This window comes from Saccopteryx bilineata, chromosome 6, assembly GCF_036850765.1.
Source record: "Saccopteryx bilineata isolate mSacBil1 chromosome 6, mSacBil1_pri_phased_curated, whole genome shotgun sequence".
Taxonomy (NCBI): Eukaryota; Metazoa; Chordata; class Mammalia; order Chiroptera; family Emballonuridae; genus Saccopteryx; species Saccopteryx bilineata.
Genome location: NC_089495.1, coordinates 203,424,017 through 203,449,541, shown reverse-complemented (window position 1 = coordinate 203,449,541; position 25,525 = coordinate 203,424,017). Strand labels below are relative to the sequence as shown.

General features: G+C 50.2%; 1 protein-coding gene across 2 annotated transcripts in view; it reads left to right on the top strand.

The window, feature by feature from the left end:
- The first annotated feature begins 411 nt into the window (after positions 1-411).
- The window catches only part of ZNF341 (zinc finger protein 341), a 44,770-nt gene continuing 19,656 nt past the window's right edge, over positions 412-25,525 (top strand). The window contains exons 1-9 of one of the 2 annotated variants that reach the window (XM_066236508.1): positions 412-468; positions 7,094-7,204; positions 8,973-9,169; positions 11,166-11,315; positions 12,758-13,006; positions 16,734-16,929; positions 18,640-18,730; positions 20,749-20,942; positions 24,917-25,107. In XM_066236508.1, coding sequence (XP_066092605.1) covers positions 438-468; positions 7,094-7,204; positions 8,973-9,169; positions 11,166-11,315; positions 12,758-13,006; positions 16,734-16,929; positions 18,640-18,730; positions 20,749-20,942; positions 24,917-25,107 — 1,410 coding nt within the window. In that variant the 5' untranslated portion in view covers positions 412-437. The remainder of the gene's footprint in view (positions 469-7,093; positions 7,205-8,972; positions 9,170-11,165; positions 11,316-12,757; positions 13,007-16,733; positions 16,930-18,639; positions 18,731-20,748; positions 20,943-24,916; positions 25,108-25,525) is intronic. The other variant, XM_066236509.1, reaches the window with a different exon arrangement.

Below are 25,525 nucleotides of genomic sequence, written 5' to 3'. Positions count from 1 at the left end.
ATTGGAGGCCCTTGTGACAGAATTGGGTGGTCCAGGTGAGGTGGGAAGAGGGGTTGCAAATGTGGGGGATACTGTGTGCATTGGTAATAAGGTCCTGGTTGCAGAGTTGGGGGGTCTCACATGCAGTGGAGACGTGTGTGACAGAGTTGGGGAGTCAGGTCCAGTGTGACAGCGATAGGACGGTGTGCAAAGTTGGGGGTTCAAATGAGGGGGGAAAGGGGGCCACATAAGCTGGTGACTGTACCATAGAGGCGGATCTGGGGGGAGCCCGCTCGGGAATGCTGGGGTTCCTGCAGGCCACTGCGGGGCTTCTAGGACTGAGGGTCGGCGGCGGCTCTCGGGCGCCCCCTGGCGGCCCCGACATCGCCGCCGCCGTCGCGGCTCCCACAATGCTCGCGTAGCCCCGCTTTGGCTCCCGTGGCGGCGGCGTCTCCAAGATGGCGCAGACGATCTTCGAGGCCCTTGAGGGTGAGCGGCGGCGGTGCCGAGGGAAGCGGCTGTTCCGCGTTGCGCCCCCTCCCGCCGCGCCCTCGCAGCGCGGGGCCCAGGGCGCCCGGCGGCCGCGGGGCGGGCGGAGGACACCGGGGCTGGAACAGCCCGGGGGGAGGGGCGCGCGCGGGAACAGCCGCGGGAGCCGAGGCCTGGCGGCGGGGTGGGGGCAGCGAGACCGAACAGCGGGCTCGGGCACCGGAGCAGCAGGGACAGAGCCCTGGGAGGGAGGGAGCGGCGGGACCGGAACAGCCGGGGAGGCCGGGCCCGGTGGGAGGGGGGCCTCGGGCCGGAACAGCGCCAGCTGCGGGCGGGCGCGGGCGGGCTTTCCTGGAGGGAACAGCCGGCGAGGGTGGGCCGGCCGGGCCCGGACCGCGCAGGATGGAGGCTGGCAGTGCTGTGGGCGCTTCTGCGGCCCGGGCGGGCCCTGGCGGCCTGCGCGCTTGTCTCGAGCGCCGACTGTGTGCCCTGTGCTGTGACCCAGTCTCAAATTCACACCGAGAAAGGCGTGCAAGGCCAGGACGTGGTGCCCACAAGGCTGCACACGCTGGCGCCTATTCTGTGCATCCTCCTCCAGCGTTTTATAAACTAAGACCAAGAAGGGAAGGGTACCAAAGGTGTGCCTGGCTGGGACGGGATGCTCCCAGACCCAAACCAGCAACCACTGGGCACGGGCTGATGGTTCGGTGCTCTGCAAGACCCTGGAGTGGGAGTAGGCCTCGAGCCCAGGGGATTGCAGGGTTTGGAGACAGCGGACCCCGAGGGCCTGCTGGAAGTCGTGGAGGAAGCCTCAGCGACTTCAGGGTTAGGGCATGATGTTGGGGACATGCAGGCCCACAGACGTTTTTGGAAGGATAACATCTGTGATAGGATGAGCACACACACAGTAATTCGAGTGCAGACTGAAAGGAAGACAGACGAATGGTTTGTGGCTGGGGCCGTGAGTGCTGCAGCCCCCCAGAAGATCTCCGTCTGCCACGTGCCTTCACTTCTTAGAGAATCAGAGTCTTCACCCTGAAGTAGGGTGTACCCTTCCCCCCCATTAGAAAGGTTCTGTTTCAGGAATACTCACTGAACCAACAGTCTCTGCCCCACAGTCCGGTGGGCAACAGATAGAAATGATAGAACGAGCAGTTGCAGAATTACAGAAAAGGCAAACAAGGCAAATCACCTCAACTGCGGCATTCACTGCGATGATGGTGATAGAAGTGGAGGGCCAGGGTGGGTGGTGGGACCCTCTGGGAGGCCGATAGGATGCCGCGAGGTTTTTCTTTAAGTTACACGGGCTTCCTCAGTGTTTGAATTTTTACTGCAAGAGTGTGTCTGTGCCTGACCAGGCGGTGGCGCAGTGGATAGAGCGTCGGTCTGGGATGCCGAGAACCCAGGTTCGAGACCCCAAGGTCGCCAGCTTTTGCGCCTGCAGCTTGGACCCAAGGTCGCTGGCTCGAGCAAGGGGTTACTCGGTCTGCTGAAGGCCCGTGGTCAAGGCACGTATGAGGAAGCAAGCAATGAACAACTAAGGTGTTGCAATGTGCAACGAAAAACTAATGATTGATGCTTCTCATCTCTCTGTTCCAGTCTGTCTGTCCCTGTCCATCCCTCTCTCTGACTCTCTCTCTGTCTCTGTAAAAAAAAAAAAGAATGTGTCTGTGTATTGAGTGATGAGGAGATGAAAGGAAAAGCCCGTTCTTGGGGTAGTGTGATGCATGCTGGGGGAGGAGGAGGGCAGCAGAACAGTGGGGTCTATCTAGAGATGGCCCAGGTGGCGGGTACTATGTCTGCAAAGCAGAGAGGTCTTCTAGGGTTCACAGAGGTTCATGTGGGTGAGCAGCTAGAGATGAGGCTTCTGAACTTGATCTTGGATTCAGTGTGGAGCTAGGAAAAGGTTTTCAGCAGGGGAGCAAAACAATGTGATGTATATTTCATAAAGTTCACCCCGGCTGCTCTGAGAACACACCGGAGGAGGCCAGAGTGGCAGCAGGAAGGTGAGTGAGGTGACAGCGCTTGTCTTGCTGAGAACTGACGGTGGCATGGGCCAGGGGGGCAGCTGTGAGGATGGAGAGAAAAGGGATCTGAATGCTATTTGGGAAGCAGAATAGGCGAGATTTGCTGAAGGACTGGAAATGGAGGGAGTGAGGGGAGATAGGGTGAGGGAAGAAGCAAGGGGTGCCCCAGGGGCTGTGCTGGGTGGCCAGTGGTGCCCTGTCCTTACTGACGAGGATACTGGAAGAGGAACAAACTTAGGGTGACACATTTAGTTTAGCTCAGTTTAGATAGGCAGCATTTTTTTTTTAAGATTTTATTTTATTTTTTTTATTTTTTATTTTTTTATTTATTGATTTTTTTTTAGAGAGAGAGGAGTGAGAGAGAGAGACAGAGAGAGAGAGAAGGGGGAGGAGCAGGAAGCATCAACTCCCATATGTGCCTTGACCAGGCAAGCCCAAGGTTTCGAACCGGCGACCTCAGTGTTCCAGGTCGACGCTTTATCCCACTGCGCCACCACAGGTCAGGACAGATTTTATTTTTTTTAGAGCAGTTTTAGGTTCCTAACGGAGTTGAAAGGTAGGTGTACAGATTTACTGGATACCTCCTGACCCCACACAGGTGTAGCCTCCCCACTACTGACCCAACTCACCAGAGGTGAGCCTGTATTGACGCGTAATCACCCCAAGTTCATGCTTTACCTCAGGGTTCACTCTTGGTGTTGTGCATTCTAGTGGACAAATGTGTAATGACATGTGGCCACTATAATACCACAGACCATTTTCTGCCCTAAAACCCTCTATCTTTTTATTGTTTCCATACTTTTGACAGGCAGTATTTTTTTAAAATTAAAATATTTATTTTGAAATAATTTTTTCCTAAGGATTCACATGCACTTATAAGAAATAATAGAGTTCCCATTTACACCTTATCTATATTATATTATCAAGGTAATATCTTGAAAAACTATCCTGTCATATACAAGCTGTCAACACACAACGGTTCTTTCACAACAAGATGTTGCCCTTTTATAGCCACACCCACCTCCTTCCCTGATGCCTGCCAACCACTAGTCTGCTCTCCATTTCTAAGATTTTGTCATTTTTAGAATATGATGTAGCCCTGGTGGGTTGGCTCAGTGGTAGAGTGTTGGCCCAGCGTGTGGAAGTCCTGGGTGCGATTCTGGCCAGGGCACACAGGAGGAGCGCCCATCTGCTTCTCCACTCCTTCCCCTTCAACTTTATTTCTCTCTTCCCCTCCCGCAGCCAAGGCTCCATTGGAGCAAAGTTGGCCCGGGCGCTGAGGATGGCTCTCTGGCCTCTGCCTCAGGCGCTAGAATGGCTCTGGCTGTAACAGAGCAACACCCCAGATGGGCAGAGCATCGCCCCCTGGTGGGCATGCCGGTATATCCCGTGCGGTCTTGTGTGGGAGTATGTCTCTGCCTCCCTGCTTCTCACTTCAGAAAAATACAAAAAAAAAAAAAAAAAAAAAAGAAAGAATGTGATGTAAATGGAATCACAGTATATAACCTTTGAGATTGGCCTTTTTAAACTTACCATAATTCCATGCAGATTCATATATGTTTGTGTATATCAATAGTTTTGTTCCTTTTTATGGCTGAGTAGTATTCCCTGGGATATAAACAGTTTTTTATTTTTAAAATTGATTGGTTTAGAGAGACAGAGAGAGGAAGGGGGTTGCAGAGAGGAGAGAGAAACATTCATTTGTTATTCTACTTATTTGTGCGTTCAGTGGTCACTTCCCATATGTGCCCTGACCAGGGATGAACCTGCAGCCTTGGTGTTTTCTGGACAGTGCTCTAACTGACTGAGCTAACTGGTCAGGGCCTTTTTTTTTTTTTTTTGAGAGTATGTTGATTAAAGCTGGGGACAGCCTGACCTGTGGTGGCGAAGTGGATAAAGTGTCGACCTGGAATGCTGAGGTTGCTGGTTCAAAACCCCGGGCTTGCCTGGTCAAGGCACATATGGGAATGATGCTTCCTGCTCCTCCCTCTGTTCTCTTTATCTCTTTCCTCTCTTTCTCTCTCTCTCTCTCTCTCTCCCTCCCTCTACAATGAAAATGGATAAATAAAATCTTTTTTAAAAAAAGAGCTGGGGACAGTGAAATAAGGAAAGGCTTAGGATTGAAGCAGCAACAGGAGTGAGCAAGACGGGGCTGCTTTGGCTCCTAGAAATGTGACGGGAAAGAAGTGAACCAAGGTGGGGCTGCTGTCGCTCACTGGAGAGTCAGAGAAAAGGGGGCCTTGGGGACAGGTTCATGGTTAGCCCAGGAGGAGCTGCCACTGCCCATTGCTCCCCTGGCTGCAAGTTTCCTGGGGTCCCTTAGAGTTTAGGAGAGGCCCGCTGTGAGGGAAGAAGAGGGTGAAGGAAAAGGGGAGGCGTGTTCCTGGGAGGGACAGTGTACCTGGATATTACCAGTTTAACCATTCCTTGTTGAAGGACTTGTGAGTGGGTTCCATTCTTTTTTACTATTATAAATAATACTGCTATGAATGTTCATGTACAGAGTTGCACACAAACGCTAACATACAGTTTTGCATAAAACAGTAGATGATTTACTGAAACTCAGGAAAGCATGAACTGCGATATTAGGGAGAACTGATCTAGGGGTGAATGAGGCTGCCCAGGGAGTATAAGAGGGAAAGGAGAGAGAGTCCAGATGGAAGGAACCCTTCAAAATAGAAATATTTAGGGATGCCTGACCTGTGGTGGCGCCGTGGATAAAGCATCAACCTGGAAACGCTGAGGTCGCCGGTTCGAAACCCTGGGCTTGCCTGGTCAAGGCACATATGGGAGTTGATGCTTCCTGCTCCTCCCTCCCCCTTCTCTCTATCTCTCTCTCTCTCACACTCTCTAAAAATTAATAAAAAAATTAAATTAAATTAAATTAAAAGTAGAAATATTTAGGGGATGGACAGGAGAACCAGAGAGCAAAGGAGGCCGGGAAGGAGCGAACAGAAAGGCGGGAGAAGGCCTGGCCTGGGAAAGCCCTGGCTGAGTAGCTCAGTTGGTTAGAGCGTTGTCCCTGTTCACCAAGGCTGTGGGTTGCATCCCCGGTCAGGGCGCATACCAGAATCACCCAGTGAATGCATAAATAAGTGGAAGCAAAGAGATGTTTCTCTCTCTCTCTCTCCTTCTTCCTTTCTCGCAAATCAAATAAAAAAAGAAAAAAGTTGACCCAAGAAGGGTGGTGTCCTAGAGCCAAAGAAGGGGTGTTTCTGGAAGAAATGTCCGGTGCTGCCAGGTGGTCTTTGGTGATATTGGAGGAATGGTGGGGCTTGAGCCCCCCTGGAGTGAGTGAAGGAGGATGGGCAGGGGGAGGGTGTGAGACAGCTCTCATCAGATGCTTGATGTGTTGAGAAGAGGAGAGATGGGAACATGGGTTTGGGGGAGGGCATTCTAGAGAGACCTGAGCATGTGTCACAGCTCAGCGGGAAGTAGTGGCCCAATGTCAGCGGAGGGGCTAGCTAGTGGCGAGTGGTTTCTGAGGGAGCAGGAGGAGAGCCAGGGGAGAGCTGGCCTCAGGGGGGATACAGCCTGCATTGTGACAGGGAAAACTCTGGGTTCACTTGGGCTGCAGGAGCTATTGGCTGTAACTTGCATTGCAGTTAGATGCCCAGGGTGGGCACCTAGGTGAGAGGTGAGAGGTGGGAGGCAGAGCATTGGCTGTGGAGACAGAGAGAAGGAGGCACTCCCTGGTTCATTTGGGAGGTAGCAGTGGGCCGTGGTTCCATTTAGGTGTGACTAAGCCTGTCCTCCAGCTAGTGACGTGGCTAGAAAAGTGTACTACTCTGCACCTCAACAGTGACAACTAATTGGAAAACACGGAAGTAGTGTGCTTCTCAAGAATCCTCTGAGTACAAATCAAAACGATGCTATTTACTGAGGAACAGAAAAGACACGCGCGCCTTGGAAAACAAGGGAGGCAAGGACCCCAGAGTGCAGACGGGTTTGTGGGATTTGTGGGTGTGGATGGGGAAGACTTGGTAACGTGACTTTCAGAGGGGCTGTGTCACTTAGAATTAGATTCAGCCATGATTAAGAGAGCAGGCAGCACAACCTATCAGTGGCTTAAATAGGCTTAGACATTCACTTGTCTCCTATCGGAGTTAGGGGGAAGACAGTCCAGAGCTGTGAGCGTGACTGTGTTCCACAAGAATCTCAGAGGCTCGGGATTTTCCCACTTGTTCACCCTGTAATCTCTAGAGTATGTCCCTAGTCCTCGTGATCTGGGATGGTGGCTAGAATTACCACCATCATATTGTTGTTTTTGGAAGCAGGATGGAGGATGGGACAAAGAACAGGTCACGTGCCAGGCAGCTCTTAAGAAAACTTCCCAGAAACTGCCATGTACATCCCATTGGCTGGACCTTAGATGTTTCCTGGCTGCAGGAGTGGCTGGGAAGTGCAATCTTTCTTCTGGAACCATGTTTTCAGCCGAAGTCTTGGGTTCCATTGCAGTGGAAACAGGAAAGCATGTGTATCGGGGCATAGCCAGCTGTCATTGCCCTCGGGACCTTGCAGTGGGTCTGGCTTGTAAGGGTGAGGTCAGAGCAGGATGCTGGGCCCACCTTCCAAAGAGGCTGCATTTCTCTCCTCAGGAATGGACAATCAGACCGTCCTGGCCGTCCAGTCGTTGTTGGATGGCCAGGGAGCTGTCCCTGACCCAACGGGCCAGAGTGTCAATGCACCCCCTGCTATCCAGCCACTGGGTGAGTATCTGCTCAGGTTCACCAGTGGGAAGGGTGAGTGGCTGCTCATGAAGAATGAGCGGTACTCGTGCGGGGATGTGGGAGTGGACTGCCCACTGTGGTCCCCAGGGTGTCCTCCGGTGTCTGAACCTTCGCGCCTTCCTCCTAGCCTGGAGCCTCAGGCTAGTGCCTTTCTCTGCTTACCTCTGAAGACACCCTCTCTCAATCACTTACCGAATGTGGGGATCATGGCCCCGGGAATGGCTAGGAGCCCTGATGCTGGGCAATGCTTGTACCTTTGACCCAGAAGTCATTGCTTAGCCTTTCCTCTGTGGAAAGAACAGGCTGAGCGTGAATCTCTCCAAGCTATAGGCCGAGCCCCTGAGACACAGAGAGGGCGACGAACCTCCTTTAGAGCCCTGTGTGAGTCTTTGTGTTCAGTTCTTTATTCCGCAAACGTATCTGACTACTTTGGGAACCACGCTGGGGACAGAGGGATACACACCTAAGTTTGAATCGTTGTTTCTATAGTTCCTGGCTCTGTGATTTTTGGCCAAGTGAGTTAACCTCCCTGTGTCTTGAGTTTTCACCTCTGTAAAATGGGGACAGTTGTCCTACCTCATAGGAATCTTGTGAGGATACTCAGGAATACGTTTTTAGCTATTATAAATAAGAAATGTACGTTTCTTGTGGTTTGTACAAGATTAAAGTTTATTTTCCCTTTACAGGAAGTACTGGTGGGCATTTGGGGTGGGAATGGCGAGACTCAGACCCCTCTCTGCGGCTGTGCTGCCTTCACCACGCGGTCTCAGGTGGCTGCTCCAGCCTTTCGTTTCTGTTCCCTCATTCCAGCCAACGTGCAGGGAAGGAAGCAGTAGAAGTCCTACTCCTTCCCTTTAAGAGAAAGTTGCATAGTAGACTTCCGTCCCTTGTCCTGTTGGTTAGAGTTCAGGCACACGGCATGTCTAGCTGCAAAGAAGGCAGAGACGTAGAGTCGTTAACTAGACAGCCATGTTTCCCACTAAAATTTGTGCTGAGAGTGAATATTGAATGAGACGATTAGACGTTTCTGCCAAGTGCTTAGTACAGTGGATGGCCTGGGATAGGCCCTCAGTAATGTGGTGTTTACTGTAGCTAATCATTCATTTAGTTTTTCATTCATTCAACAAACATCCACTGAGGGCCTTCTGTGTGCCCAGGAAATACTGCAGTTATGGTAAAAAAAAAAGTAAGACATATTTCTTCCTTTAGGAGATTCACCGTCTGGTGGTGATGGGAAATGCGTCATACGAGAGGCATGCCTAGAGGAAGGAACTGTGACCACTGCTTTAGGAAGGCTTCCTGGAGGAGATGACATCTGAGCTGAACTTTGTAGAATGAGTTGGTCTGAGTAAGGCAGCGTGACGGGGAAATGGGATGCAAAGTCACAGAGGAGTGTGATCATATGGCCTATTTGGCGACTAATAAGTACATTCAGGCAGGATAAAGATTCTGAAGTTCTCAATTTTGAAGCAAACTCACGTGGCTGTTTCCTGATTCTAATTTTTGTAGACCTTCATGCACATGACTGGAAACTCCCGCATGTCCCTATGTGGTTTTGGAAGCTCCTAGGAAGCACAGAGTTGGCGCTTGACCCATGCACATAGAGTCTCAGATCCAGAAAATACTGGTAGATCTGCTGTTCTCCTTGTCCAGATGCAGGTCTCCCATTTCTCACTGTAATGCCCCCTCCTTTATTCTTGCTTTTTTTCTGTTCCCTCCTTCTGCTACTCTGCGTTGTGACCCTGAGATGATGAGGATGTCTTTCTCTGCGGGAAGTGTAAGAAGCAGTTCAACTCACTGCCGGCATTTATGACCCACAAGCGGGAACAGTGCCAGGTGAATGCCCCCCCCCTGGCCACAGTCTCACTGGCCACCAACAGTATCTATACGCCTTCAGCAGCTCCCACAGCCGTCCAGCAGGCCCCACCTCCTGCAAATCGCCAGGTATTCATTCAATTTATTAATTCACCCACTCATCAAGTCTCTTTTGAGCACTCACTTTGTGTCAGGCACTAGGGGTACAGAGATGGACACACAGACCAAGTCACTGCCCTCATGAGTTGAGCGAGGTAGTATCCAAAAAATTTGTAGATACACTTTTTTCAAAATGTTAAATGCAGAGAGATAGGGGATGCCAAGACAGGGGTGGGCGTTTTTGCCATTTTCATAAGATTCGGGGAGTGTCAGGAGTTCAGCTAGACATGTTGGATTTGAGGTGCCCATCGGACCTCTAAGTGGAGAAGGTGAGGATGCTGACAGGTACACACAGTTGGAGGTCGGGGGAGAGCACCAGGCTGGAGGTTGTCTGGAGAAGCTTCCAGATTCCTCAGTCAGGAACACAGTTCTGGAGCAAAGACACCCAGGGTAGGGTCTCTTAGGGGGAATAAAGAATCCTTATAAAGGGAGCTGGGCATGTCTCAGGATGTCAGGTCAAGGAGTCAAATTTACCTCTCACTTCCTCTTGTCTTTTTATTTTTTTATTTTTATTTTTCTGAAGTTGGAAACGGGGAGGCAGTCAGACAGACTCCCGCATGTGCCCGACCGGGATCCACCCGGCATGCCCACCAGGGGGCGATGCTCTGCCCATCTGGGGTGTTGCTCTGTTACAACCAGAGCCATTCTAGCGCCTGAGGCAGAGGCCATAGAGCCATCCTCAGTGCCCGGGCCAACTTTGCTCCAATGGAGCCTTGGCTGCAGGAGGGGAAGAGAGAGACAGAGAGGAAGGAGAGGGGGAGGGATGGAGAAGCAGATGGGCGCTTCTCCTGTGTGCCCTGGCCGGGAATCGAACCCAGGACTCTTGCACGCCAGGCCGATGCTCTACCACTGAGCCAACTGGCCAGGGCCGTCTTTTTATTTCTTTAAAACATGATCTTCATCTATTGTGTAGACATAGTCCTGTCATCATAATAAAAGAGACCCTGGCTGGGTAGCTCAGTTGATTAGAGCGTTTTCCCAACATGGCGTGGTTGCCGGTTTGATCCCAAGTCAGGGCACATACAGTAATCAACCACTGAATACATAAATAAGTGGAGCAAGAAATTGATGTCTCTCTTTTTCTTCCTTCTTCTCTCTTTAAAATCACTTAATAATAATAATAATAAAAGCAACAGGTAAACAGAACACCCTTTCCATCTACTGAGAGGAGCAGTCACTGCATATTTGACACTCTCTTGTAAGGTCTGCCTTTCATCCTCACTATTAACCTGAGAGTGTATTATTTTTATTATCCATTTGTATGTCTGCAGTGTTTGCAAGTAATACATGTTTCTCTTCTCCTTTGCAAAAGAACGTTACAAATCAAGGCCCCTTTAGCACTATTCCTCTACTGACATTAACTACTGATGGACATTCTCCTCAACCGCTTAAGATATGTCCACCTATTTAAGTAGCCACAGGAATTATACAGTAGTATTGTTTTAGATTTTTAAAGAGTATATATAATGCACATGTTATTATATAATTTGATGTTTCATTGCAATACCATTTACTTGCTAGATAGTATCTTATCCATGACTATTCAATATATTATATTTTCTAATTCGTCCCCTTATTTATGGACATCGAGGCTATAAGGAACAACACTGTGCAGAATACTCTTGTTCATGAGCTCCCTGTGAGCATGTGTGTTTCTCTGGGATAGATGTCAGGAAGTATTATTGCTGGATCATTAAATATGTGCCTTACAGGGAGGTGTGACTTATTCTTCTCATTTGATAGATGGGAAAATGGAGGTTCAGAGAGGTGGAGTGACTTGCCCAGGGTCACACAGCAGCAGGGAGCATCAGAGGTGGAAATGAAATTCAGGTCTGTGGGACTTCGGAACCCAGATCTTTTGCATCATGCCCTCTTCTTCTTTCCAGAGCCTCACACATCATTTTTTTTCCTTTCTCTCTTTCCCCCACCCTTTCTTCCTTTCCCCACCCCCACTTTTCCTCTCCAGATCTCCACATATATCACAGTGCCCCCGTCCCCGCTGATCCAGACTCTGGTGCAGGGGAACATCCTGGTGAGCGATGACGTGCTCATGTCTGCCATGTCGGCTTTCACATCCCTGGACCAGCCCATGGCCCAGGGACCCCCGCCTGTGCAGGTAAGGAGGAGACTGGCTTCCCGTGAGATCTTGACTCGAGGCCCACATGTTGACTCCTGCAGATTCAGAGTCTCGTAGAAAGCGGGCAGCTTGGCCCAGCTCTTCCCGCACAGAGGAGATGGTGAGCCTCCCTGGCCCAGCCGTGCTGTGGACGGGAAAGCTGCCGTAGGCGTGGGGACCCGGATCATGACTCCGGAGTTTCATTGTTTGTGCAGACAATCTAGACAAGTTGATAGCGTATGGTCAGTGCCCCAGGTTGGCAACAGAGCCTCATCAACACAGGGAACCTTCTACAGGGTGGGTTCACAGATGCCAATCAAGAACCAGTCCCGCCCTGGCCAGGTAGCTCAGTTGGTTGGACATTGCTCCAGTATGCCAAGGTAACGGGTTTGATCCCTCGTCAGGGCACATATGAGAATCAGCTGGTGAGTGCAGCTGATAAGTGGAACAGCAAACTGATGTCTCTTTCTCTTAAATCAATTACAATAAAAAGAAAAAAGCCTGACTAGGCAGTAGTGTAGCGGATAGAGCTTCGCCCTGGGACATTGAGGACCCAGGTTCCAAACCCCGAGGTCACCGCTTGAGCGCAGGTTCATCCAGCTTGAGTGTGGGCTCACCAGCTTGAGCGCAGGGTCGCTGGCTTGAGCGTGGGATCATAGACATGACCCCATGGTTGTGGGCTTGAGCCCAAAGGTCACTGGCTTGAAGCCCAAGGTTGCTGGCTTGAGCCCAAGGTCGCTGGCTTGAGCTAAGGGTCATTGGCTTGGCTGGAGCCCCCGGTCAAGGCACATGTGAGAAAGCAATCAATGGACAACTAAGGTGCCGCAACTATGAGTTGATGCTTCTCACCTCTCTCTCCCTGTCTGTCTGTCCCTCTCTCCCTCTGTCTCTCTCTTGTGTATGCACTAAAAAACACCCCCCAAAAACAAAGAAACCAGTCCTACAGCCAGGCCTTTCTACAGACAGCTACATTAGGCCTGCTATATGAACTTGATCCTGTGCAAACTGGGTCATTGCCGACTTTCACAGAGAAAAGGAATAGCAGCCTGACCTGTGGTGGCGCAGTGGATAAAGCGTCGACCTGGAAATGCTGAGGTCGCCGGTTCGAAACCCCGGGCTTGCCTGGTCACGGCACATATGGGAGTTGATGCCCTTCTGTCTCTCCTCTCTCTCTGTCTCTCCCTCTCCTCTCCAAAATGAATAAATAAAAAATAAAAAATTTTAAATTAAAAAAAAAAAAAAGGAATAGCAGCACCTGGCTGATGACTCCTCTAAATTCTTCCATAATTTTGTTTCAATGCCCCATCTCAGCATCGTCCTCTGAGCTGCCTTGAGAGTAGCTGTTTTCCCCAAATAGCAAAGGCAAATGTCCTTCCTCACTGATAAACAAGACAGCTGGTGTTAAGAGTCTATGACACTGTAATTTTCTCTTCTGATTTCAGAGCAGCCTGAACATGCATTCTGCGCCCAGCTACCTCCCCCAGCCTCCGCCACCCCCTCCACCCCCTCCCCCACTGCCGCCCCCCCCGCCCCCCCAACCCGCACCGCCCCCACCTCAGAGCCTGGGTCCGCTGGGGCGTCCCAGCCCCGGGAGTGGCGTGGTGGAGGTGTACAGTGCCGCGGCACCCCTGGCCGGCAGTGGGACGGTGGAGATCCAGGCGTTGGGGATGCAGCCCTACGCTCCCCTGGAGGTGAGCAGAGGCTGGGAGTTGGGTGGTGGGGGAGTAAGAATGGTCGCATCATGGGTAAGCTGGACTTTTCCTGGGCACCAACTCTGTGCCAGGCACTGTGCTGGCGATACCACGGCGGGGGGTTGCAGAATCAGGTCATGAAGTGTACCGTGTCAGCGGAGAGAGGGACTTTAACCACGCCACCGCAGCTATCATATAAGTGTAAAATGCAAACCATGTGACGTAGAGGGTGCAGCATAAATACAAGCTGCCGTGGGGAGTGCTCAGAACAGAGAACACCTGTGTTTTGGGGAGAAAATTCCAAAAATTATCTAGACATCTCATATTTATTTATCAAGGTAGGTCTAGTTGTTGGCTATGGCTCTGTAAGAAATATACACAACACTTCAGTGGTATGTAGCAAGAACTATTTCTTGTTCTCACATCTGTGGTGATTGCTGTGGCCCCTCTGCTGATCCCGGCGGGGCTCCCCCTGTCTGGAGGTTGGGGGCTGTCGGCCGCTCTAGCATGGCCCCGGGGTGGGATGAGTAGGGTGGCCCAGTTCTGCTCCACACACCTCTCATCCTCCCGCAGGCTGGCCGGGCGGGTCCTCACGGCGCTGGTGGTGGAGATGCAGAAACACAGGCGGAAGCAAACGCTCACGGCTTCTGGAGGCTTAGCTTGGAAGTGACACAGTGTCACTTGGTTAGAGCAGGTCCAAGGCTAGCTTAGGTTTAAGAAGTAAGGAAATCGGTGCCATCTCTTAATGGGAAAAGCTGCAAAGTCACACTGCAGAGGGGATGGGTGCAGGGAGAGGCAGAGGACTGAGGCTGTTATCCAGTCAGTGCACCGTACGTACCAGGCTAACTCCCTGCTGAGGAGCTGAGCTGTAAGTCGTCTCAAGCCCCGGGGTAAGAGTTCAGAATATTCCTAGACACAAGTGCTAAGGGCATGGTTGTGACCGAAAGAGCCTATGTGCATTTGAGGTCATTTTATCCCAGAATCGCCGGACATATTTCTGGCAGAGGAATTGAATGCAGTAAGTTTGGTGCTTACGAAGCTGGTGGAAGAGCTAGAGAAGCAGAAGTCAGGGTTGCTGGGCATCCCTGATGTTCAGGTTTATGGTTAATGCTTGGCTTCACCCAAAGGTGAGGACACTGTGGGGTTCTGTGCTGATGTCCCCGCTGCCCTGCATCCTTGGGGCTGGTTGTCAGGAAGGAGATGGACAGTTCAGCCAGCTGCTCCAAACTCATGACCAAATCCACCCCTCTCTCACCACGGCTGCCGGAGAACGGTTCCTACCTCCCTTCTGCCTTCCGCATCTCATGCTTCTTGTGAACAGACCCTAATCTGTGTTCAGAACCATGCTGGCAAGATAGCTGGGAATGTGATTCCAAGCCCCCCTGTGTTTCAGGGGGGAGCACAGAGGGATGTGGGAGTGGTGTCAACAGCTACTGTTGATTGAGTGTTTACTATGTGCTAGGCGCTGTTCTAAGCCCTTGTTAGCTCGTTTAATCACACAACAGCCCGATAAGAGGGTTGCTATGATTAGCCTCGTTTTACAGATGTAGGAACTGAGAGAAGTTTAAAGACTTGCCCAAAAAACTCTTAGATTTTTTTTTTTTTAACCAATGGCAGAGTCAGGATTTGAACCTAGGCAACCTGGCTCCATAGCTGCTTCTATAGCCTGTGGGGGTCAATGCAGAACATGACCTTTCCTCTTCCTAAGACACTGGATGGACGGCTTCTGGCCAGCAGCCATAAGGAGGGAGAAACACCGCATGGCCCCGGGGAAGTTCTTCCTGAAGTGTGTGTACCAAGGGAAAGGTCAGACTTTCCTGTATACAAGCCTGAGCGGTTTTGGGGTTTTTTTTTTTGCTGTTTTTCGTATTGCTTGCTCCTCCCTCCTTTGGGGTATAAGTAGGAGAGATGGAGCTGCTTAGGTGGGGTTCTTATTGGCCCGTCAGGGCTTCCTGTGTAACGTGAGTAACGGTTAAGTCCTCTGCCTCTAGTCCTTCTGGTGGTTTTTCCAGAATATCCAATTACCGGGTTGACATCTCTGGCCTGGAACCCCTGCACTACAGTTGGCGTAGTCGGCTGCTGACGTGCCGTCTGGGGGTCTGGGGGATCGCTGGGGTGGGAGGGCATGTGTTACAAGGTGGCAAACCTCTTGGACCTGTGGGTTCTACCGCAGGACTGGGAGGACGGCCCCCAAAACACTCTCAGGTATGCTGCAGACCGTGCAAAGGGTTAGCAAATTGTGGATTTGACCTAAAGAGGAAGATCTGTGCCTTGTTGCCGCAGCTGGTGGCTGGCCGTTCTGTCAGGCGCTGGCGACAGTCACTGCCAAGCAGGATGCCCTGGAAGTGTGCGCCACCAAGCCGGAGGGCACTTTGCAGTCAGAGCAGGACGGCAGGTTAACGCGTGGAGACAAGGATGTTTTCTTCAATGGCAGTTAGAGCAGAGGAGTGGACAGTTACGGAATTTAGCATGCTGCTTTGCATTTATATTTTTCTCCCTGCGTGATCCCTCCAAAACCTGGCAACTCTTTTTTTTTTTTTTTTTTTTTTTACAGAGGCAGAGATAGACAGGGACAGACAGGAACAGAGAGAGATGAGAAGCATCAATCATCAGTTTCTCGTTGCGCATTGCGACTTCCTAGTTGTTCATTGATTGCTTTCTCACATGTGCCTTGACCGTGGGCCTTCAGCAGACCGAGCAACCCCTTGCTGGAGCCAGCGACCTTGGGTCCAAGCTGGCGAGCTCTTTGCTCAAGCCAGATGAGCCCGCGCGCAACCTCGGAGTCTCGAACCTGGGTACTTCCGCATCCCAGTCCGACGCTCTATCCACTGCGCCACCGCCTGGTCAGGCCTGGCAACTCTTAATAAGTAAATATTATTGTGATGGTGATATATTTGTTTATGTAAATCAAATAAAAATCTGTTCTTTTTATAAGACACAAAACCAGTTGTTATTAACTAAGACTTTGACTGGAATGTCATGTCTAAAAAGGACGTGCCTGGACTCGGGATGTCACCAAAAAGCTTTAAGAAATTAAGACTAATTTTAAAGCCGATAAGAGTCAATAAAGCCTGACCAGGTGGTGGCGCAGTGAATAGAGCATCAAACTGGGATGCGGAGGACCCAGGTTTGAGACCCTGCGGTCGCCACCTTGGACGCGCTCATCTGGTTTGAGCAAAGCTCACACCAGCTTGGACCCAAGGTCGCTGGCTTGAGCACGGGGTTACTCGGTCTGCTGAAGGCCCGCGGTCAAGGCACATATGAGAAAGCAATCAATGAACAACTAAGGTGTCGCAACGAAAAACTGATGATTGATGCTTCTCATCTCTCTCCGTTCCTGTCTGTCTGTCCCTATCTATCCCTCTCTCTGACTCTCTCTCTGTCTCTGTAAAAAAATAAAAGTCAATAAAAAAAAGAAGGCCTCGTCCCTTGTTTACACATGGTTCATGACATTTCCAGGTAAGGAACAAAGGAGGTCCCGGTTGGGTATTTCAGAATAACCAGGTATTGGGTTGACATCCTGGCTTAGAACGGTGTTACTCCTGACTTCATGAAGTCCAGGGGGGTCATGGGAGTGAGTGGGGTGACTGAGCTATGTGGAGGAGTTAGGACGGCGCTGTAGGTGAGAGTGGTGAGACCAGCCAAGGCCGCTGTGAGGGTCCTCCTGGCTGACACGGGTTTCCCCCTCCTTCTCGGAGCTGTCTCCCTGACTCTGCTGTCCTTCTAGGTGTCAAACCAGTGTGTGGAGGCTCCAGTGTACCCCGCGCCCCCGGTGTACAGCCCCGGCAAACAGGGATTCAAACCAAAAGGGCCCAACCCCACGGCCCCCATGACCGGCACCACGGGGGGCACGGTGGCAGCCTTTGACTCCCCGCCGACGCTGAAGACCCGACGGACCAAGGGGACCAGTGGACTCCCGGAAGGTGGGCCTGCAGCCTGAGCATCTTCCCTCAGCCTCGGCCTGTCCACAGGCTGCGTATTTCTAGTCCTCCCTTTTATGAGGGTTGGGATTAGGTTTGGTTGCGTGTAATGAAAAATTCAAAATAGGAGTGACCAAAATGATAGAATTCTGTTTTTATTCCTGTGCAGAACAAGGCCAGAGGTAGGTGATCAGGAGATCGTGTGCCTACACGGTCCCCAGGAACCCACATTGTATCTGTCTTTCTGCTCTGCCATCCCTGGTGCCTGGCTGCTGTGATCAGGGTGCTTCATTGTGTAAGATGGCCACTGGGGCTCCGGCCATCGATTTCATATTCCAGGTGGCAAAGTGGATTAAAAGGGGCATCTCCCAGCATCTCATAGTTCTTTTTTTCTAATTTATTTATTGATTTTAGAGAGGAAAGTGGGGGGGGGGGAGAGAGAAAGAGTGACAGAAACATCGATCTGTTTCTGTATGTTTCCTGACTAGGGGATCAAACCTGCAACCTTTGTGTTTGGGACAGTTCTCTAACCAACCAAGCTATCCGCCCGGGCTCTAGCAGTTCCGCGTGTTGCTGTTGCTTATATCTCATTGGTTAAAACATAGTCACACAAGCATATATAGCAGCAAAGGAAGCAGGAAAGGTCTCTCTTTTTTAAATTTATTGATTTTTTTTAAAGAGAGAGAGAGAGAGAGCGAGGGAGGAGAGACAGACAGACAGTAACATCAATCTGTTCCTGTATCTGCCCTGACTGGGGATCGAACCAGCAACGTCTGGGGTTTGGGACGATGCTCTAGCCAAGCGAACTCTCTGGCCAGGACTGGGAGATTCTCCCTTAGCCAGGAATATCGATGCTCCCCTTAGGTAGAGCACTTGTGAGGAAGGAAGGGAAAATGGGTATTAGGCAGGCAAGCAGCAGGGTCTGCCGCGGCTCTGCAGATGCTATGTATGGGGTTGGGCAGGGTCAGAAAGTGCTGTGGGGGGTGGGGGGCAGAGAAATGGAGACTTTTTCAGAACCTTCTAGTCAACAACTTCCACACTGACTTTCTTCCGCAAATACGTGTCGAGTTTGGTGTCAGGCACTGGGGACCTAGCATCTTGGTCCAGGATTTCCCTGTCCTCAGTTATCATAGTTTAATGGGAAAGACAGACAGGGAATAACTATTTATGGGTTACTCTGGGGGAGGAGATGAACAGGGACCACGACGGAGAAAACTGGGGAGAGGCTGGAAAATGACGCTGTCTTTATCTGGGGACGAGAAGGAAAGAGCCTGGTGGCTATGTGAGGGACAAGCCTCCCAGCCAAGAGCAGGGTCAAGGATCTTGAGGCGGGACCGTGTCTGAAGTCCTTGAAGGTCGGCAGGGAGTCTGCTGTAGCTAGGAGAGAAGGCTGAGGCCGGCAGGAAGCGGAGAAGGCAGAGCTCTGCAGGCCACCGCACAGAGGCTGGGTTTTATCCCAGGGCAGAGGGGACACTTGGAGGGGTTCGTCCTGCTCTCCCAGCCAGAGCATGTCCCGGGCTCCCCCCCAACCCCCAGCACTGCGACAGGCTCAGCTGTGCCTCTTCCCCTGCCTGCCTGTCCGTGCGTGTAGACTCCCGGGGCCGGAGACTTCTGGCCTGAGGTCCAGGGAGTCGAGTGGCTGGAGGCTGCCCGTGGCATCCGCAGTTGTACCCCCAGCTTCACCCTCCCAACTCCTCCCACTTTGTCTTTCAGTTGCAGGGAAGCCAAAGGCTCAGAAACTCAAGTGCTCATACTGTGACAAGTCATTCACCAAAAACTTCGACCTGCAGCAGCACATCCGAAGGTACCTAGGAAATGGTGGGGCGGGGGGCTCCCGGGAAGCCCCCTGGCCTGGGTGGTGGCCAGGGCCCCGTCTGTCCTGTTGTGGTTCTTAGGACTTCAGTCCACGTCGGGATGGCTTGCCCTCCTCTCTTCCAGGATCAATGGGAGGGATCTGTGAAAGCTTTCGGGCCTGCACACTATTGTGGAGAAGGTCCGCATGGGGTGAGGGAGGGGGAGAAATGTACTTGAATCAGCGGGGGCTTTGCACGCACGAGGGGCGCCTCAGCCCTCACCCCTGCAGAAAGGGCTGGGCTCCAGGGCTGCCGTGCTCTGCTCACTCAGGACTAACCACAGCACTTCTTGTCCCAAGGACATGCAGGGAACCCCTCTGACCCTCAGGTTCTTCTTCTGTGGAGTGGAGCGGTGGGCTTGTTCATTGTTTCTCAGAGTGGGGTAGTTGGTACATGAGATGATATTTGGTGGCTTGTGGATGTGGTTTTGAAAAGTTCTGAAAGACACAGTGAGGAAATTATCCTCTTTTCAGTTTCTTTCAGTCCTTGGAGACTCAAAGGAGAAAGCTTCCATTTGGCGCTGGTCTGTCCTAATGCCTCTCACAAGCTTGCTCCCGTTTTATGAGAGAGAGAGAACACGTGCACATATCCCAGACTCCAACCCCGGCAGGCCGTCTTTCCTTTAGAGCGGGGTTTCTCCGCCTTGGCCCTATTGACGATTTAGATCACGTCATTCTCCTCCGTGGGGGTCTGACCTGTGCCTGGTGGAATGTTTTAGCAGCATTCCTGAACTGTAACCATGAAATGCCAGTGGCACTCCTCATTCCTCAGCTGTGACAACCAAAAATGTATTGTAGTACTGCCAGGTGTTCCCTGGAGGGCAAAATCAATCACAGTGGAGACGCACTGGTCTGCACTGGTGCTGTCCAGGGAACTTTGCAAAGATGGAAATACTCAAATGGCACTGTCTAGTAGTGTACCATGGCCATATACAACTACTGAGCCCTTGAAATGTGGCTAATATGATTGAGAAATTGAAAATTTTAATTTTAACGAATTAAAATTTAAATAGTCCATGTGCTCTAGATCTTAATAATATTGTTTTATACATTATTGCATTTTTGGTTACTTCATATGTATGACAAGTGGTTTTTTGTATACATAGCAAAAGGAAGCTTCATTTTAAAATATGTATATATATATATATATTTTTTTTTTGTCAGAGACAGAGAGAGTCAGAGAGAGAGACAGATAGGGACAGACAGACAGGAAAGGAGAGAGATGAGAAGCATCAATTCTTTGTTGCGGCACCTTAGTTATTCATTGATTGTGTTCTCATATGTGCCTTGACTGGGGGGCTACGGCAGAGCGAGTGACCCCTTGCTCAAGCTAGCGACCTTGGGCTCAAGCCAGTGATCTTGAGCTTTAAGCCAGCAACCTTTGGGCCCAAGCCAGTGACCATGGGGTCATCACTATGATCCTTCACTCAAGCCGGTGACCCCGCACTCAAGCCAGATGAGCCCGGGCTCAGGTCGACGACCTAGGGATCTCAAACCTGGGTCCTCCATGTCCCGGCCCGACACTCTGTCCACTGGGCCACTGCCTGGTCAGGCTCATTTTAAAATATTTTAAGTTTTAAAACACAGAATTGATGTGAAGGAAAAGGTTAAATAATGATACAAGTGCTGTGCTAGGACAGCTAGGATTTTTTTCTCCTTCAGGTAACAGAAATCCCCATTGAAATGGGCTTGCGCAGTTAGGGAATGTTTCGTCTCACACTATGAGATGGCCACAGGGAGGGTCAGCTCCAGGGCAGCCTGCTTCAGCAGCCCAGGACTGTCACCAAGTGTTTCTGTCTCAGATTTGCCTGCCTCAGTGAGAGGGCTTGTCCCTATGGTGTTAGAATGGCGGCCAGCAGCATCTGGTGGCCAGCAACATCTACATGTTCGGTGCAGCGGCCGTGAGCTCCAGGGCTGAGGCCACATCTCCGTGCCTGCACGAGGGTGCTGACGAGCCTTGTTTCCCGCAGCCACACCGGTGAGAAGCCCTTCCAGTGCATTGCGTGTGGCCGTGCCTTTGCCCAGAAGTCTAACGTCAAGAAACACATGCAGACTCACAAGGTGTGGCCTCCAGGGCGTAGTGGTGGCACCGTCTCTCGCAACTCTGTGACCGTACAGGTCATGGCCCTGAACCCCACCAGGCAGGAGGACGAGGAAAGCACAGGTGGGTCGAAGGGGGCAGTGCCACTCTCCCCACACCTCTCCTCTGCGGCTTCATGGGTTTGTTGCTTTATGACCTTGAGCAACCTCCTTGACCTCTTTGGGCTTTAATCTACTTCATTTATAGATAGAATGAGGCATAAGATAAAAGGAGGGATGCCATATATACAATATGTATGGTGTTACTCTAATGCTGTACCCATGACAGACATCACTAATCAATAGCCTATCCTTTTTTTTTAAATTTTAATTTTATTTATTCATTTTTAAAGAGGAGAGAGAGACAGAGAGGGAGAGAGAGGAGAGAGAGACAGAGAGAGAGAAGGGGGGAGGAGCCGGAAGCATCAACTCCCATATGTGCCTTGACCAGGCAAGCCCAGGGTTTCAAACTGGCGACCTCACCATTTCCAGGTCGACACTTTATCCACTGCGCCACCACAGGTCAATAGCCTATCCTTTTTGCTGAGCTTGGATGCTACCTCAGAATATATTTTCAATATATTGCTGTAGGCAGTCACTCTCAGTTAGTTGATCAGAAATTTAAATCTGTTTGGCTTCTATGAACGGATGATTTCCAGAGCTCGTTATAGTTTGTAAAATTGTCATCAAAGCCATCACTTGTCTCTGAACTAATGACCTTTTCCCTGATATTGGTTTAATTCAGTGGTTCTCAAACTTTTTGAAGTCGGGGCACATTTAAAATCTTACAAATAATTGTAGGCGCACTATATACAAATTTCTGAGAAATATGTTATAATAATTAAGTCAAATATTAAAGAAAAACATAAAGTCCAAGCATGTTTTTTTTTTTTTTTTTTTTTTTTTTCATTTTTCTGAAGCTGGAAACAGGGAGAGACAGTCAGACAGACTTCCGCATGCGCCCGACCGGGATCCACCCGGCACGCCCACCAGGGGCGGTGCTCTGCCCCCCCCAGGGGGCGATGCTCTGCCCATCCTGGACGTCGCCATATTGCGACCAGAGCCACTCTAGCGCCTGAGGCAGAGGCCACAGAGCCATGCCCAGCGCCCGGGCCATCTTTGCTCCAATGGAGCCTTGGCTGCGGGAGGGGAAGAGAGAGACAGAGAGGAAAGCGCGGCGGAGGGGTGGAGAAGCAAATGGGCGCTTCTCCTATGTGCCCTGGCCGGGAATCGAACCCGGGTCCTCCGCACGCTAGGCCGACGCTCTACCGCTGAGCCAACCGGCCAGGGCTATGGTAATTAAATGAAATAAATATGATAAAATTCTATTTATTCTGACATTAAAAAAAATTTTTTTAAGCAAAGTTTTTTTTTTAATTTTTTATTTATTCATTTTAGAGAGGAGAGAGAGAGACAGAGAGGAGAGACAGAGAGAGAAGGGAGGGAGGAGCTGGAAGCATCAACTCCCATATGTGCCTTGACCAGGCAAGCCCAGGGTTTCAAACCGGTGACCTCAGCATTTCCAGGTTGACACTTTATCCACTGCGCCACCACAGGTCAAGCTAAAAAAAAAAAAAAAAAAAAAAAAAAAAAAAAAATTTTATGTTACATTTTTTGTTATGCTTTTTAGAATTCGTAAAAAAGAGGGGTTAAAAAATTTAAAAAACGACAAAAAAGTTATCTTTTTATATATATAGATACATTCTTAGTAAAATTTAGTAAATTCAGCAGGTCCTGGTGAGAATGTATTAAGTATTTTCATTCGTACATATCGTCTTAACTTGACACCAAACAAAGGATAGAAGAAACTTGCCTCCAGTCTTTCTGGGGAACATGGGGGGTAGTGTAAACAATCCAGCTTAACAGCCTTTAGCAACCTAATCAGTCAAATGAGGTGGGGGGTTGGGCAGACTGTCAGCTTACAGCCAATTCCCCACACCTCTGTCCCCCCAAAATCTAAACTCCAAAAATCCTATTGGTTTTTGGTCCCCAACAGGCACATTTTTCTCTGGAATACTATAGGGCGCACCTGGAAGTCTTCTAGGGCGCACCAGTGCACCCTGGCGCACACTTTGAGAGCCACTGGTTTAATTGGAGCAGCACTATCCAGCAAAAATATAACATGAGCAACATATGCCACTTAATTTTTTTTTTTTTTGTTAAGTGAGAGGTGAGGAGGTGGGGAGGCAGGGAGGCAGAGAAACAGACTCCCGCATGCACCCTGATCATTAGCCACCTGGCCCTTCTGGGGCCACTGCTCTGTTGCTAGGCAACCAGCACCTGAGGCAAGTCCATGGAGCTATCCTTAGTACCCGGGCCAACTTGCTTGAACCCTTTGAACCATTCGAGCCATGGCTGTGGGAGAGGAAAAGAGAGAGAAAGGGGGAGGGAGTAGTTGGAGAAGCAGATGGTCGCTTCTCTTGTGTGCCTTGATAGAATTGAACTCAGAACTTCCACATGCTGGCCTGACACTCGACCTCTGAGCCAACCAGCCAGGGCTAAAATTTTTTAATAGCTACATAGAAATAGTAAAAAAAGAAGGTGAAGTTAATGTTAATGATATATTTTATTTAATCAATAATGTTATCATTTTAGCATGTAATAGTAAGAAAAATACTTTAACTTTTTTTATGATTTCATTTATTTATTTTAGAGAGAAGGGAGAGAGACACACACACGTACACACACAGACAGGAGAGAGAGAAGGAGGATTGGAACGGGAAGCATCAACTCGTAGTAGTTGCTTCTCGTATGTGCCTTGACCAGGCAAGCCCAAAGTTTTGAACTGGCAACCTCAGCATTCCAGATCCACGCTTTAGCCATTGCGCCACCACAGGCCAGGCATAAAGAAATTATTAATGAAATACATTCTTTTTTTATGTTAATTTTCTAAAATCCAGGATGTGTTTACATTTGTAGCACAACTGGATTTGGACCGGCCACATTTCGAATTCTCAGTTGCCACATGTGGCTCTTGGCTACGGTACTGGACAGTGTAAGGCCGGGGCTTTCCTCTGCAGCCCCCTGGATGAGCAACACCGGCCACATGCCAGCTACTGAACAGGGTGTTTTACTGCACAAACAACATGACCACTTTTATACGACCTCTACTGGAACTAGCCCTACTGTGTATTTAACCATTCTGTGTGTGCACGCTGAGTCCTTGTGAGTTTCTTGGAGAAGAAACCAGTTTTTATTTCTTTTGAAACTCTTGCAGTGCCTAGAATTAAGTGTTCAACGAACATTTAGCAGACGTTTATGGAGACCTACTACAGACCAAGCCCCTGTTCTCAGGGAATGTGAAGGACGGGCAACTAAACAAATGAGTGTAATTAGAACAAAGATGAGGGCCCTGGCTGGTGGCTCAGTGGATAGAGTGTCGGTCTGGCGTATGGACGTCCTGGGTTCGATTCCTGGTCAGGGCACACAGGAGAAACAACCATCTGCTTTAACCCCCTCACTCTCTTTCTACTCTTCTTTCTCTTTCTCTTCCCCTCCCACAGCCAGTGGCTCAATTGGTTCGAGTGTGGCCCTGGGTGCTGAGGATAGCTCTGTTGGAGTGTATCAGCCTCAAGTGCTAAGAGAAATAGCTCAGTACTGGAGCATCGGTCCCAGATGGGGTTGCCAGGTGGATCCTGGTTGGGGCGCATACGGAAGTCTATCTCCCCTCCTCTCACTAAAAAAAAAAAAAAAAAAAAAAAAAAAGAACAAGGATGAGTAGAGCTAGGAGCAGAGTTCAGGGTTTTTAGCAACCATGGAGAGGTCTGGGGTGTCTGAGGTGAAGACCAGGGAGGGGAGACTTGAGGCAATAACAATTCATCAATCAGAATGTAACTATTTCAGTATATTAGCAGCTGAAAGGGAGGTATCAGTGCACACCAGCTCAGTGTGAGTGCGGTGCCCTGAGTACAGTGTCTGACACCAAGCATGTGGCAGGTGGTGGCGTGTGCCCAGCGGAGCACACAGAAGTGTCCCATGAATCCTTCCTGAATGGGGTGGCTCTCTGTCCTGACTCTTTCTGCCTTTCACGGTGACTCCTCACTCTGACTTTCTCCATAGGGTTGGGCCAGACCCTGTCAAGTGCACCCCAGCCCCAGCCCTTGCCCACAGCAGGCGAGGACGAGGGGGACAAGCTGGAGGCCAGTCAGGTGGTGCTCATCGATAGCTCCTACCTGTGCCAGTTCTGCCCCAGCAAGTTCAGCACTTACTTCCAGCTCAAGTCCCACATGACCCAGCACAAGAATGAGCAGGTGAGTGCCTAGTGGGCAGTGGTGCGGCATTTCTGGCTCAGTCGTGAGCCTTGGCTGGTGCTGGGGCCTTGAACATGACTAGACAGGGACAGGAGTGGGCCTCCTTTGGTCTGAGCTACTGTCTAACCACTCGTGAGTGGCCAGGCTTCCCCTTGTATTCTGTCTGGGTGGGTCCAGCTGAGTGGGCTATTATGGTGCTGAGGGAGGACATTTGGATTATTTCTATTTTTTGGCTTTTGTGGGTAATGTGTTATGGACATTCACGTACAAGTTTTTGTATCATATGTTTTCAATTCTCCTGGGTATAAACCTAGAAACAAAATTGCTGGGTTATGTGGTAACACTATTCCAGTGTTTATTTTTTATAATAACCTTTTTTCTCCTTATAAAAGTATCATGTGCCCACTATAGATTTAGA